The 12,887-nt window shown below is 36.7% G+C and overlaps 4 protein-coding genes across 5 annotated transcripts; all 4 read left to right on the top strand.

Moving 5' to 3' along the window:
• The first annotated feature begins 2,483 nt into the window (after positions 1–2,483).
• LOC145223369 (BLOC-1-related complex subunit 6-like) lies at positions 2,484–3,410 on the top strand. The gene is made up of 4 exons (XM_080089785.1): positions 2,484–2,698; positions 2,771–2,937; positions 2,994–3,154; positions 3,211–3,410. The coding sequence occupies exons 1-4, from the start codon at positions 2,557–2,559 to the stop codon at positions 3,257–3,259; spliced, it is 519 nt and encodes a 172-aa protein (XP_079945911.1). The 5' UTR covers positions 2,484–2,556; the 3' UTR covers positions 3,260–3,410.
• Positions 3,411–3,447: 37 nt separating this feature from the next.
• LOC145223368 (TBC1 domain family member 7-like) lies at positions 3,448–4,364 on the top strand. The gene has a single exon (XM_080089784.1). The coding sequence runs from the start codon at positions 3,448–3,450 to the stop codon at positions 4,330–4,332; it is 885 nt and encodes a 294-aa protein (XP_079945910.1). The 3' UTR covers positions 4,333–4,364.
• LOC145223367 (pre-mRNA-splicing factor CWC25 homolog) lies at positions 4,341–6,049 on the top strand. The gene has a single exon (XM_080089783.1). The coding sequence runs from the start codon at positions 4,390–4,392 to the stop codon at positions 5,536–5,538; it is 1,149 nt and encodes a 382-aa protein (XP_079945909.1). The 5' UTR covers positions 4,341–4,389; the 3' UTR covers positions 5,539–6,049.
• Positions 6,050–8,392: 2,343 nt separating this feature from the next.
• On the top strand, positions 8,393–12,530 carry LOC145223366 (F-box only protein 7-like). Of its 2 annotated transcripts, XM_080089780.1 has the most exons (11): positions 8,393–8,576; positions 8,752–8,886; positions 9,045–9,147; positions 10,390–10,581; positions 10,663–10,792; positions 10,872–10,964; positions 11,021–11,119; positions 11,185–11,288; positions 11,527–11,634; positions 11,710–11,866; positions 12,034–12,530. In XM_080089780.1, exons 1-11 carry the CDS (start codon positions 8,455–8,457, stop codon positions 12,294–12,296), a joined length of 1,506 nt encoding a protein of 501 aa, XP_079945906.1. In that variant the 5' UTR covers positions 8,393–8,454; the 3' UTR covers positions 12,297–12,530. The 2 variants fall into 2 exon arrangements, with proteins under 2 accessions (XP_079945906.1, XP_079945907.1); XM_080089781.1 differs by lacking the exon at positions 10,390–10,581.
• Positions 12,531–12,887: the final 357 nt, after the last annotated feature.

Below are 12,887 nucleotides of genomic sequence, written 5' to 3'. Positions count from 1 at the left end.
ATCCCCTTCTTGCTGCACCGCAAAAGACAAAACTACAAAAATGTCAAACAATTTATTTGGTCGAAACCGGGTCTGCATAAAAATGACTGATTCGGTGAAATAAAAATGGCAAACTGAATATTCAGTACATCACTAATTTGGGGGGGGGGGGTTAAACTGATGCAAAAATTATTAAATGATGTTTTAACTTAAAAGTAAAAAATACTTTTGAGGTGAGATTTCTCGCTTAGTCCTTCTGTGTGCATTTATTACGAACAGAAACTGATTAGAAATCAACGTAACTGAACAGAAAAAAGAACAGTATTTTTCGTAGCCACTGATCTAGAAAAAAAACAGTGGTCGTAGCCAAAGTATATGTAAAACACAAGTACCGGTAGTCCAACCTAACAACGCTTTTCCGTAGTCCTGTCTAACGCTGTAGGAACTACATGTGAACTTTCACCCAGTCCCGTCTTTTAGTCATGTCTAACAAACGCTTTTCCGTAGTCCCGTCTAAATCGCTATAGGAGTTATATGTGAACTTTCACCCAGTCCCGTCTTTTAGTCATGTCTAACAAACGCTTTTCCGTAGTCCCGTCTAACGCTATAAGAACTGCGTGTGAACTTTCACCCAGTCCCGTCTTTTAGTCATGTCTAACAAACGCTTTTCCGTAGTCCCGTCTAACGCTATAAGAAATGCGTGTGAACTTTTACCCAGTCCCGTCTTTTAGTCATGTCTAACAAACGTTTTTCCATAGTCCCGTCTAACGCTATATTCCTACAAGAACTGCGTGTGAACTTTCACCCAGTCCGGGCTATTAGTCGTGTCCAACAAACGCTTTCCCGTAGTCCTGCCTCTCCCGTCTTTTAGACCTCAATTTCCGTATTTCCGTCGTCCCGTATTCCCGTATTCCCGTATTTTAGACATGTCCCAGCACCAGAGAGAAGCTGGTCAATATTTTGAATTGAAGATATACCTGCAGATAATTAAACATATATCGGAAAGATAAAGAGATGAAGATTTAATTGCAGTCATGTATTCTAGACCAGGGCGCCAGTGTATATGTTATTTTTGGGTGTTTATGTTTGTTTGCTTGTTTCATTTTTATCTTCGCTCATAATGAGTCCGCCGCCACCCGCCAAGCTGCCTGTTTTTATTGCAAATCCATTGATTATTTTTTGTTTGATTTTTTCGGTTTTTTAGCAGTTGGTGACTTCAATTTAGTTCAACCCAAAGTCTATATAAAACGGGTGACACTAAAACGCTGAATGGGCGGGACGTCGCGGAAACCGCAAAATATCAGGTAAATTGCTGATGGTTAGTGCTATTAGGGTTGGGTTGAGGTTTTATAAAAGTATATGAATCAAAAAATGTCCCTGCCTAAAACTTATTCAGCTGTTTCCTGACATTCAGCAAAAATGCTTGGGCGGGAAGTCTCCCTCGGCCGCTGAATGTTTCCCTCGGCCGCTGAATGTTTCTCTCGGTCACGGATAGTATCCGGGGGAATTAGTTTTAATAATTTTCTATTATAAAACCTTATTCCAACCTTAATAGCACTAACCGTCAGCAATTTAACCCGATATTCAGCGGTTTTCACGACACCCCGCCATCTCCCGCCCATTCAGCGTTTTAGTGTCACCCATATAAAACACAATTTGTCCAACCCATTGTTATGCAATAAAGCCTATGGAGCCATTTTGTGTCCAAATTGATACTGCGGGGATAGGAAAATAACACATAAATTGTTTAATTTATAAAAACTGGAGAGCTTAAACACGAATTTGATTCGCCAATTTGAATAAAAATTTCGGATTCTAACATTTCAACGCAATAATAAAAGCTAAATTGCCTTTTTTCATGTAAATTTGGCCGCTTATTTTTCATGTAAACTTTAAATATTTGCATTTGGCATGCATTATCATGCTCAAATGACCCTAGAACCCAAATTTTTGATTCGATTTGGCCTATCAAATTCGCATTAAAGCCCACCAGTTTGTAAAAATCAGACAATTTATGTGTTTTTCCCTATACCTGCTGTATTAATTTGGACACAAAATGGCGTCCATGAGACTCTATCGCGTAACAATGGGTTGGGCTACTTGTGTTTTATATATACTTTGGTTCAACCCATCGGGAACCACTGGGTTGAAGCAATGTTGCTTAAGTTTTTTGCTCAGGGAAACACAAGCGACCAAGATAGGATTAGATCCTATGACCTTGTGATCATTTTGATGAATATATAATTTGAATGACTTACCTTGTTGCTAGAACATTCTGTGAGAGTTTGATGAACATAACCAACACTTTCAGATTCTGACATTCTGACATTCAAATTAATAAAGAAAATAAAAAATATAGAAACTTTGTGTGCTGGAAAGCTTGACAAGCGTAGAATATTGTGTACAAATTTCTGGTGCACACATGCAAGTATCATAATTTGCTTATTGAAGGTAAACTGATCAAGTAAATAAATTAAGGTGTGTTGCAATTGCATGCTGTATTGCATTGTGGCCTCGATAGACTAAAAAAGCAAAATGTATGATTCACTTTTAGTTCATAAATATTAGTTAAAGTAAATGTCAACTGTTTCAAGTTCATCTGATTATGTTGGAGCTCCTTCTACAAAGTTAACACATACTCTGAGTGATGGCATGCTTAGTGTTGAAGGTGAAAATGTGTCTTTTGTAGCTGAGGACTTCATTGAAAAAATTCGCATTGGCAAGTGTTATGTCAATGAATGAATTTTGGTATTTCCCATTCGTTGTTTTTTAAATTTATATTTTGTGTTAGGGAACTCGAATGAGATGCCCAATATAACTCATAGTCCGAAGAACAATAGCAATGTTCAACTTCCGGTCGTAGATGCCAATGTTCTGGATGATTTAGAAAAAAAAAGTGAAAATCTTACTAACAGTGTGGATGCTGTGTTACAAGAAATTACAAAACGACTTAGCAAGGTTAGCAATGTCAAAAAAATGTTGTGTTAATTAAAAATATTTGTCTTCTGGATTAGATATCAGCAATATCTGTTGGAAATGTTCAAACATGCACAGATGCTGTAAATGATATGAGTAAACAGGTTGAAGATGCTGTCCATTCTATGTACTCACTGATTGCCCATTGTGAAGAAATGGACAAAGCTATGAAGCCAGTCACTGAAATTGCAGCTAAAATGTAAATACTATACTCAAACATTAGGTCACTTTTATGTTTATTTTTTTATTTTCCAGAGAAAAAATCAAAGATGTTTTGTCAGCACTGGAAGCCCACGTTCAATAGACAACATATCATGATCATTTAATAAAACCATTTTTGTATTTTTATGTGCAATTGGGTAACACTGTGTTTTATTTGGCATATGCTTGTGTGTTTAATTAGATGTGGAGTAGTGTATGAATGTAATAAACATGCAATGTTTTCTTGTTTTCAGGTTTTTCATAAATTAGTATTATATCATTATTAATTGGATGTTTCACATGTCTGATGATTCAAGCCGAAGGAACTTTCGTGTTACCTATTATGATAAAGTTGGATGCAGGAGTGCCATAAGTGAAAAGGCACTTGTGGCTATTTTAAAGGATGAGGTTATTGAGCAAAAGAAATTGGAAAGCTTTTGCATTCGCTTTCCAGTTCCAGCAAGTTACAGGATGTTGATTTGGAAAATATTACTTAACATTCTTCCCATTCACCAACAATCACATAAATTTGTAATGCAACAAAGAAAGGACCAATTTGATGACTTACAGCGTGCACTGGTTGTGATGAGGAAAATCAATGATCAAACTTCACCTAGTGAAACTTGTTTAAGAATGTATTTACTTGAAACTGGTGAACTTGGACTACAATTTTTTTCTGCCCCATGGCACAAGTTTTTCTGTTCCATTGCTTCGGCGGTAAATGACATGGCTGATTGTTCTGTAACTGCATACTGGTTATCAGTTTATATGTACAAGTTTTTTAATAATGTAAACTACCTTAAATACAACCACGAATTTATAGATGTTATCGTAACAACTCTTAAAAAGGAAAACATCAAGCTTTTTCATCACATTGAAACACTACACCTGATTGACAACTTACCTATTGTATCATGGTACAAACATGCTTTTGCAGAAGTTTTGCACTCTGACCCACTGGAAAAAATTTGGGATGTTTTACTTGGCCAAGCACCTCGCATACTGCCATATGTAGCAGTGCAAATTTTACTAACACATGAGATTAAATTGTTTCAATTAGATTCTTTAGCAAAATGCCTGTCACTTTTAAATTCTGTTCCATACTCGCATGATCTGAGTGATATTATAGTAAGCAAAAGTACTGACCTGTGGTTGCGAATGGAAAAAATTCCATAAGCCAACGTGTTATGATTTTTTTGTCTCTTAGATTTAAATTATTGTATCAAAAAAATTATGATGGCAAAGTCATCTGGTGCACCGGGAGAATCAACAAACATACAATGGATGTATGAAGGAACCAACTCCAAAATAGACAGAGAAGCATATCTTTTGGGTAAAAGAATATCAAAAGTAGCAGAGGATAAAGGAGACTTTATTGTAGAGGATAAGACAAATGAAAATTTAAGTGTAACTGTTTTGGAAAAACTGGATTATGAAAGCAAGATCCGAGAAGACCCTTTGATTTCCATTCGACAAAAAGAACAAGAAAAGAGACGGGAACTTTTAAGCAATCCTATTAAAAGAAAGCATTTGCAAACAGTGCTTAAAACAGCCTTAGAAAAAGATTTAAACTATTCATCAAAACATAAAAAGAAGAAAAAATCCAAGAAAAAAGATCATGATTCCCAGAGAAGAAAGAAGAGAAAACGACACCAGTCCACTGAAACAAGCAGCAGTAATGATGATTATGGTAGGAAGTCTGACAAACTTTTGAAAAATGCTGAAAAGAACAAGAAACTACAAGCTGCTTTAAAAAGAGCACTTAAGGAAGATCTTAGTGGAACTTCGGATCTTAGCTCTGATGAAGAAGAGTTTAAAAAGAAGCACAAACGGCATTCCACAAAAGCTGACATTCCACAAATCCACAAAAAGAACAAGGAACACCACGCAAGAAATTACCATGATATATCTGATGATAACCGTGGAACAAGAAGTAAATCCCCAAATTCTAAAGAAATTGAAAAAGCAACTGGTTATGGACTGCAAGTAGTTAAAGCAAAAGAGAAGGAACACAGAAAACCTACAAAGCCAAAAGTTCCATCTCCTGAACCAGTTAAGCCCAAGTACCAGCGCAAAGAGCGTCCAGGATTTACAAAAAAATTGTCAAAGGAGGAACTTGAAAGAAAGAGAAAGGAAATGATGAGTAATGCTGGTTGGAGAGATGAACAACGAAAGAAAAATATTAAGCACTACTCGGCTGAAGAAAAACACGACAAAGCTAGAGAAGATCATGTTCAAAAACTTCATGATATCCAGCACAAGAGAGATGGTAAGGTAAAAACCTTCCTTCATGATATGAAATTGCAACAGACAAACGTTGGCTCATTGCAAGATACAGTGAGAAGAAAAAGACACACCTTAAACAAATCAACTGATGAGTAAAGTGGCAAAAGTGTTTTTTTGGCCATTTTTGTGAAAACATGGTTTTAATTAAAATGTTTTAGTGATGTTTTTTAATGCTTATCAAAGTCGTGATGACAAGTGGCATAAAAAAACATGTTTCTGCAAAACAATACTGTGCTTAAAATGTAAACAGTTGTTTGTAGTCTGTCCTTGTTTGCTGTTTAAAGTTTTAGCCTGGTCTGTCCGGTGATCACCTTTGCAGCTCCCAATACGTGTAAAAAGTTAAAACGCTTTTGCATTTTCCAAGACATGATATTCCTACGAGAAACGATTGAGTGATTGTTTTTGCTTTGAAAGCCACCACACGTATTATATAGTCGTGTCACGCTACAGATTATAGTTGTTGAATTGGTCATGCCACTTTGCTGTTATTTACTATATTTGAATGCAGTACCGATGTTTGTCAACAATTTTATGCCCACGAGTTTTAAGATCCGGAAAGGTTTGCTTCTTTTATTACTTTCACATGAAATAAACTGGTCAAACGATGCTTCCTGTGCACAAGGCCGAAAGTTTCTGTTGTACAAAAGAACAAGAGCGTTTTCCTGAAACCGCGCTGCAGGGTCGTTAAGACGTTACGAGAAGCGCTGGCTACGGCACAGGGGAAAGTAGGTGGAGTTTATTTCGCCGGTGATACAAATCATAGCAGCACAATTACGCACTAAGCCGGAAATAGCTGCGCAGCACCCCTTGTAGTGTTTCCTCGTTATGCTTGCAGATACTGATGATAACTTATGTATCAAAAAGAACGAATGACTTAATGGTCTTGAACTTAAATCAATATATTGGGTTGTCTTTAATTTGCGTTGAAAAACGTAACGACACAACTGCATTGGTTTTGGTGTAGAGCAGTGGTTCTCAAAGTATGGGTCGCGACCCAAACATGGGTCGCGTGTAGCGGTCATGATATTAATGTGCACAAAGTTTATGTTTAACGTTAGCATGTTGTTTGCAATAATGTTGCACAGCATGTAGGGGAAGTGTTTAACCTCTTTTTAACTGGATGCAATTAAGTGTTGGTATTTCCGTTCTCATGCAAGTCATAAGATGTTTTGATTCATTTTGTTATTCTAGAATGTTCTGCACAAACATAAGGTGTTTGTTCATCATTACGCATACTTCCTCTTGTTTACACTGTCGTTTCCGTTTCAAGTTTAAAGTAGAACACAGCCGCTCGTACTTGAGAAGAAGCATAGCAGCTCGGTCGAGGGCGCTATGACTTTATAAATTGCACCTTTGCCATGAAATGAATTCTATAACTTAAAGGAAAAAAGGTTTCACGCAATAGCCAATTTTTGCTCTACTATATATGGCTTATTTTCGATTTTGTAGCCGGGGAATTCTGGGTCTATTCTGAGTCTATTCTTAGACTATTTTTAGTCTTCTAGGAGGCTATTTTTAAGTCTTCTATTAGTCTATTTCTTCTATTTTTCTCCCTTTGGGGATGTGGAATCTGATTTCATCGTTCGCCTTTGAAACGTTTACTCAAGAATACAAAGAAAGAAGAGACATCTGTGTGGCTGTTAATCATTCAGCTGTTATTGAGATGCAAAGATCAGACTTACCAAACAATTTGCAATGAACATCATAGTTTACACTGTAGCCGCCTTTAACAAGTCGCCATCGAGGCAGGCGTGCCTACACGCGCAGGGTCAAAAAATGGGTCGCGCTAGGCGATTCAATGCTGTCCAAACGAACAATTGCTGCATTAAGTAAACACAAACGAATTTACTTAATGTAGTAGTAAAGTCACCTCACTCGATCACGTTGTACAGTAAACGGAACCAACTATTACCACATACAGACGACAATAGGCTTCCAACTTTACTGTTACGCACATGGCGATTGTAACGTGACACGTCGTAGCACGGGAAATAGTAGGACACGTTAATCATGCGAAACTGAATGTGGACATGTACCAGTTAGCGTTTAAGGATGAGTAAGTATTCGCACAAGGAAACATTTTTAGAATTGGGATTCACTTCTATCAATGATCATAGTGCTGCAAAGCCACAATGTGTGTTGTGTTATGCAGTGTTGTCGAACGAATCGATCTCGTTAAGTCTGCAGCCATTTGACATGGTCCTATAGGAGCCCATATATGCGGCGACGACGTGGCCTCGAAATTGCAGTCCGTCTTAATACATTTTTGATGTTTGAGACTTGGGTCGTGAGATGTTCATAAAACTCAGATTTGGGTAGCGGTCATAAAAGTTTGAGAACCACTGGTGTAGAGGATACGTAGTGGATCATGATCAGTGGCAAAAGTTGTTTGTCATGGATGTTTTTATATGTTATGTGTCTTCTATTGTTGTTACTTTTTTTGAAGCTCTGTTACAAACAGGGTTAAAATTTAGGAACGATAGCCTATACTGACAATACTAGATTGCCCCGGTAAAAATAAAAGAGAAAAATGGTTTTGTAGCGGCCTCTCTCACTACCGTTATCGTGTGCTTTCATGAGATTTAAGTCGTTTTTATATGTTGAAACACTTTTTGTGGAGGTATGTAATATTAGTAATAAGGTTGATAAGATCAGTATTTAGTAAAACTACTTTTTGCAGTTCCCTAAAAATCGTATCAAAGAAATGATTTTTAATCCTACGCCTTTGCTAGTTGCAATATGGAACTGTTAGGTATCAACTTAGATTTAAATAATACCTTGGAGACATTGGAGTAACATATATATGAAGTATTCTATGGTAAGTGCGAAATCCGAAATAGTGCTGAATCATAACTGGTACTTTCCCTATTTACAATGTTTGGGTCTACAATAGAAATAACATAATTTTAGGTCAGTTCCGATATTTTTTAAATATTATGGCCTGGTTTTCATTGGTTTTGTTTTTGGTAACATATGCAGTTAAAAGTAGGGTTGCTATGTTCAGACTAGAGTATGAAACTAAGAATAAGACATGCTGGTAAAACTGGAATTTTGGTTTTGGAGGAAACTGAAATAACAATTGGACACATCAAATCTAGAATACTGGAAGACTTACCAGAAAAGCTTCAACTTTCGTAAGTTCACTTGTGTTTTTTCATTTTTCCATAGTGCCCAAAGCATGAGCTGTATTTAAAGCACCATAAACTAAAGGTTATTCCAGTATGTTATTTTTGTGAAATAAATACATTACAATGTGCACAGCTTATAGTGTAACAGTTTTGGCTTGAACATTACAGAGTATTTTTTTAGTCCAACATCAAACTTCGATGTGACACTTGATGGCAGATCCAGTCTGGGAAGTGACAACACACAAATCTCGTCTGTTGGTATTGTTTCTGGTGATCTTCTTAAACTTGTACTGAGAGACCATAATCTTGCTGAGAGGTTAGTTTCTGTGTGGACTGAATAAAGATAAAATATGGTTAAATAGATTAAGGTACTCAGAAAAGAAATATATTAAATGAATTTTAGTGTACTGGTGCCACATGCAGCGATCACATAAATAGTTTTAGTTGCACTAATCCCTATTTACTTTTTTTTAGGAATCCTGAAGTTTCACAGGAAATGTCCAGTACTACTGACAACATTGTGGAAGAAATGCCATCAACATCACACACTTTAACCAGTTCAGATTCTGCAATGGAAGTAAGCTTTTAGGTTGCACTAGAGCAGGGCTTCTCAAACTGTGGGTCCCAATTGGGGTCGCGTAATATAATTTTGGGGTCGCGAAACATTATGGGTTATTATGTCAGTCACAATAAATGGTATATGTGCGTATATTAAACATCATTCCCATGTATTCAAACTGCTCTAAACACATTTTGTAGAACTTAAAAGAGTATTACCAGCCTAGTAGCCATATGCGCCAGACTTATTTATGCCTATTGTGTACAAACTATGCGAAAAAGCAGATACCGCAAGCGTCACAATATAGATTATGACTTCATAAAAACTAAGACTGTAAATGAATTTCAGCTTTTCAGGCGACATAAGACGGTATATATATAAAATATAAGTATTTCTTTACATCATACCCATCAAGGGGTCGCGTAGAAATTTCTGTTTCAAAATGGGGTCACAGAACAAGAAAGTTTGAGTAGCCCTGCACTAGAGCAGTGGTTCTCAAACTTATATGGATCGCGTACCACCTGACAACATTTTCTATCGCTGCATACCACTTAAACCAGTGGTTCCCAAACTTATGTAGTCACGGACTCCTTTCATAAATTTTATAGGTCTGCAGACCTCCCAACGTAATTTACCGCAGGTCATTTTATGTTTCACATGTTTTTTGCATTATACCTTGTTACGCAGTGTTTTGACCTACCTTTACAGTCCTTTTGTTTCAATAAAGTTTCTGTATTGTAGGGGTCAACACTACAAATCGACAAATTTTCCGGTATACTTAACTTGACACAACACTTATCCTATAAAATCTGTTTTCCATGTGTGTTAAGATGTCACAAAGGAAAACAATCACAAAAACTAATTGTTCTTGGCCCAATTGTGGTGTGGTAAACATTTTGCACTTGTATGCACGATAACAGTTGAGAAAGTATTTTTCTGTTGGTTAAAGGATACTAATCACATTTGCCTCTATGGACCACCTGAACCCATCTCAAGAAATAGGCCCATTTTAACCTGGCTAGCATATTTAGCAATTTCAAAGAATGTCAAAACACGACCCCAAACCAGGGCTGATCAGTTGGGTCAGTTGAGTTGCAGTTTTAGATCGGACTTAAATTAGGTATAGCAGAAAACTACTCGCGTACCACCTGAAAAGTTCCAGTGCACCACTAGTGGTACGCGTACCACAGTTTGAGAACCACTGCACTAGAGGAATGGAAATTCATGGTGTCATTTTTGGTTAAAACTTCTTTCTTTTAGACTGTAGAAGTGAGTGGCACCAAAATTCCAACTAACCACAGTGCTTTAATTCTGTTGAGTGATTATAAAGATGGGCAAAATTTACCAAGTTTTTTAAGAGAATTGTATATATCAGAACATGTTCAGAATGACTTCCATGCTATCTGTATTGTGTTGCATTACTTAATGATGGAAAATGGATTTTATTTACAGGTATGCAAGCTTTTATCAAATTTGAGTAGTATATTTGAAAAAAAAGGCTTTTACAAAACTGTAATGCAAATGTTTTGTCAGACCCCTTCTGAAGGAATTAACGCATCACTACAAGGTCACATGGTTTATTTGGAGTATAGTCATGCAAGTGCTGAAGCTTTGCTGTTCACTATGTCATGTACTCCGCTTGGGCAATTTGTAATTGTTAATGGTAAGCATTATTATATTGTTGGACTTGTTTGTAAAAAAGTGTTTATTGCATTTTAAATATACATTGGTTGTGTTTTTAGGTATTGTTAAGCCATGTACAAATACTGAGGAAAAAGTGTTGTCTTTACAAGTCAAATCAACAGATTATGTACAAAAGTTTACAAATGAAACAAGTATGTTTTTAGGACAAGCTCAAAACAATGTTTTATACACACATTTACTTGTGTAGAACCAACAAATGACACTGGAGTTTATAAATCCCTATCAAGACTATCCTATGTGTTCAAGGAAAATGTTGCCCACCAAGCCCTAAACATTATGAGAGAAGGTATCACATGTTCACACAAATTTTGTACTTTAAATTTTTCACATCTTTTTTACATCTTGTTTCAGAGTTGGATCTTCCTCCATTGCATGGAATCTTGTCATTGTTTCCTGATCTTTTGAAACGAATTTTTTCCAGCTTAAATGCACAATCTCTTTGCTCTGTTGCCCAGGTAATATTTTTTTTAAACAATATGTAGCATGTTTCCATGATGTTTCAGCTTATGTTTTGCATACAAAGATTGATATAATTGTATCTCACATTAAAATCACTAAATGATGCGACAAAGTGTATGTAAAACAATGTTAAAAAGTGGCCAATAACCATAAACAAAGACAAATAAATGATTATATGCTTTGGTTAGTTTTTAGAAATTATAGCTTTTAAACATGTTTCCCATTTTTTTGTAGACTTGTACAACTCTTGCCAATGTTGCAAGTGATAATGATTTGTGGCGAGTTTTGTATGTAACAGATTTTGGCCCATTTCCACAGACTTTCAACAATTCAGTGAAAGAGGTAAACTACATTGCACAAAATATTTATCCAAATTGAATGAATTTTGTTTTAGCTGCCTTTATACTCAATTTTTAGGCATACAAACGGCGTTACATAGAGAAAAAGGAAATAGAAAGACAGAGATTACAACATGAGCGGGAGATGTTGTATTATGAACCACCAGATCATGCATTTACTGTTCCAGATCCTGATTTTCCTGTCCCATTTCCTGGACAACCACCTGGAGTAATAGGTGATATATACTTACTTTAAAACATAACTTTTTGCAAGTTTCTATATTACAGAATACACAGTTTGCGTTTTCGAACTTTGTAATCTTTTTTATTGGCTGTAATAATGTTTCTTTTTAACTGCAGAGTATCACAACTGTTAACATACTGCGTCAACATTTTTTCTAAGGTGGTGATTATGATCTCAATCCCTCATTTCCCTATGGTCCGTTTGGTAACCCAGGTAGAGGTCGACACCCAGGTCGTCCGATGCATCCAGGTATGCCAGGTGCAGGCAATCCCTTACCTGGATCAAGATTTGACCCAATAAATCCTTATGGCACGGGTCGATTTCGTCCTGGTCGTGGAGGGGGAATGATGGATGATGATGTAGGCCTTCCACAACGACGTCATCGACGACCTCCAGGAGGCGGTTTTGGAGGTTTTTTGTAATTTAAATACGTGTTACAGGTATTTATGCTCAAAACTTTGATGTTAACTTGTTGCTCTCGTAGTTTTGTGTCCCTGAAGAACGGGACGCAGTTTGTGGCATACACCTAGTATGTATGTGATTTTGCGACTACCCTCTGCCTGACGTGTATTGCCGCTAAGTCTGCGCTTTGTATTTGTAACTTCCGTGTGGCAAACCCGGCCATTTTGGTTTGTTGAATAAAAAAAAGCAACTCGCTTGCTTCATGAAAGGTCAGCAAACAGCTGTTGAGGTAATAACGTCACGTAAAGGGCCGCCGAGAGAAACTTTTATCCCTTAATGAAAGATTCTACTTTCACACAATTTGTTTTGTTTGATTTTTCCCCAAACAACAATCACACGTCGACCCATAAACATTATTCGTTCCGGTTTCTCCACAAGTATCACGATTAGAGTCTGTGTAGACCTGCAAAAAAATGCACCGAAATGTGAACTAAACAACATTTTATCAGACAAACTACATTAAACCTTGGTGAATTAGGCGAAGACTCGGATTCAACCGAATTAACCCAAGCGTTTTGTTAAGAAAACACGTTACAACTCATTGTACCCTA

The sequence above is a fragment of the Phallusia mammillata genome, chromosome 4, assembly GCF_965637545.1.
Source record: "Phallusia mammillata chromosome 4, kaPhaMamm4.hap1.1, whole genome shotgun sequence".
Classification (NCBI taxonomy): Eukaryota; Metazoa; Chordata; class Ascidiacea; order Phlebobranchia; family Ascidiidae; genus Phallusia; species Phallusia mammillata.
This window is presented reverse-complemented; position numbering and strand designations above follow the sequence as displayed.

What these genes read in the sequence shown, in the direction of transcription:
- LOC145223369 (XM_080089785.1), top strand. Translation starts at nt 2,557, where the DNA reads ATGTCAACTGTTTCAAGTTCATCTGATTATGTTGGAGCTCCTTCTACA. An exon ending in CATTGAAAAAATTCGCATTG is followed by an intron (nt 2,699 to 2,770) that starts GCAAGTGTTATG and finishes ATTTTGTGTTAG; the next exon opens with GGAACTCGAATGAGATGCCC. An exon ending in TTACAAAACGACTTAGCAAG is followed by an intron (nt 2,938 to 2,993) that starts GTTAGCAATGTC and finishes CTTCTGGATTAG; the next exon opens with ATATCAGCAATATCTGTTGG.
- LOC145223368 (XM_080089784.1), top strand. Translation starts at nt 3,448, where the DNA reads ATGTTTCACATGTCTGATGATTCAAGCCGAAGGAACTTTCGTGTTACC.
- LOC145223366 (XM_080089780.1), top strand. Translation starts at nt 8,455, where the DNA reads ATGAAACTAAGAATAAGACATGCTGGTAAAACTGGAATTTTGGTTTTG. An exon ending in AAAGTTTACAAATGAAACAA is followed by an intron (nt 10,965 to 11,020) that starts GTATGTTTTTAG and finishes TTACTTGTGTAG; the next exon opens with AACCAACAAATGACACTGGA. An exon ending in CCTAAACATTATGAGAGAAG is followed by an intron (nt 11,120 to 11,184) that starts GTATCACATGTT and finishes ATCTTGTTTCAG; the next exon opens with AGTTGGATCTTCCTCCATTG.
- LOC145223367 (XM_080089783.1), top strand. Translation starts at nt 4,390, where the DNA reads ATGATGGCAAAGTCATCTGGTGCACCGGGAGAATCAACAAACATACAA.